The 828-nt window shown below is 59.7% G+C and overlaps 1 protein-coding gene across 1 annotated transcript; it reads left to right on the top strand.

The window, feature by feature from the left end:
- Positions 1 to 8: 8 nt before the first annotated feature.
- Positions 9 to 825, top strand: LOC104169198 (G-protein coupled receptor 12-like; the record flags this gene model as incomplete). The annotated part of the gene is given in 2 exon segments (XM_009710040.1): positions 9 to 641; positions 643 to 825. Coding segments are annotated over 2 exon segments (816 nt in total), but the record flags the coding sequence as incomplete, so codon positions are not given.
- Between the last annotated feature and the right edge of the window lie 3 nt (positions 826 to 828).

Below are 828 nucleotides of genomic sequence, written 5' to 3' on the forward strand. Positions count from 1 at the left end.
TCGTCCTCTGCATCTCCGGGACCGTTATCTCCTGCGAGAACGCCGTGGTGGTGGTGGTCATCTTCTACACCCCGGCTTTCCGGGCTCCTATGTTCCTCCTCATCGGCAGCTTGGCCACGGCCGATCTCCTGGCCGGAAAAAAACATTTTGCCTTTGTCTACTTCATCCCGTCGGAGGCGGTCAGCCTGCTCACGGGGGGGCTCCTGGTCACCTCCTTCACGGCCAGCGTCAGCAGCTTGCTGACCATCACCATCGACCGCTACCTGTCCCTCTACAACGCCCTGACCTACTACTCGGAGAAGACGGTCACCAGGACTTACATCATGTTGATCCTCACCTGGGGAACCTCCATCTGCTACGGGCTCCTGCCCATCACGGGCTGGAACTGCCTGAAGGAGCCTTCCGCCTGCGGCATCATCAAGCCCCTGATGAAGAACCACCTCATCATCCTCTCCGTCTCCTTCTTCACGATCTTTGCGGTGATGCTCCAGCTCTACGTACAGATCTGTAAGATCGTGTGCCGGCACTCCCACCAAATCGCCTTCCAGAGACATTTCCTGACCAGTTCCCACTACGTCACCACCCGAAAAGGCATCGCCACCTTGGCCGTCATCCTGGGCACCTTCGCGTCGTGCTGGCTGCTCTGGCTGCCGGCCCTTCGCCGTTTACTGTCGCCTGGGGGATCACAGCTACCCGGCCCTCTACACCTACGTCACCCTCCTCCCCGCCACCTACAACTCCATGATCAACCCCCTCATTTACGCCTTCAGGAACCAGGAGATCCAGAAAGTGCTCTGGACCGGGTGCTGCGGGTGCTGCTCCTCCACC

Source organism: Cariama cristata, unplaced genomic scaffold, assembly GCF_000690535.1.
Source record: "Cariama cristata isolate BGI_N322 unplaced genomic scaffold, ASM69053v1 scaffold26180, whole genome shotgun sequence".
Taxonomy (NCBI): Eukaryota; Metazoa; Chordata; class Aves; order Cariamiformes; family Cariamidae; genus Cariama; species Cariama cristata.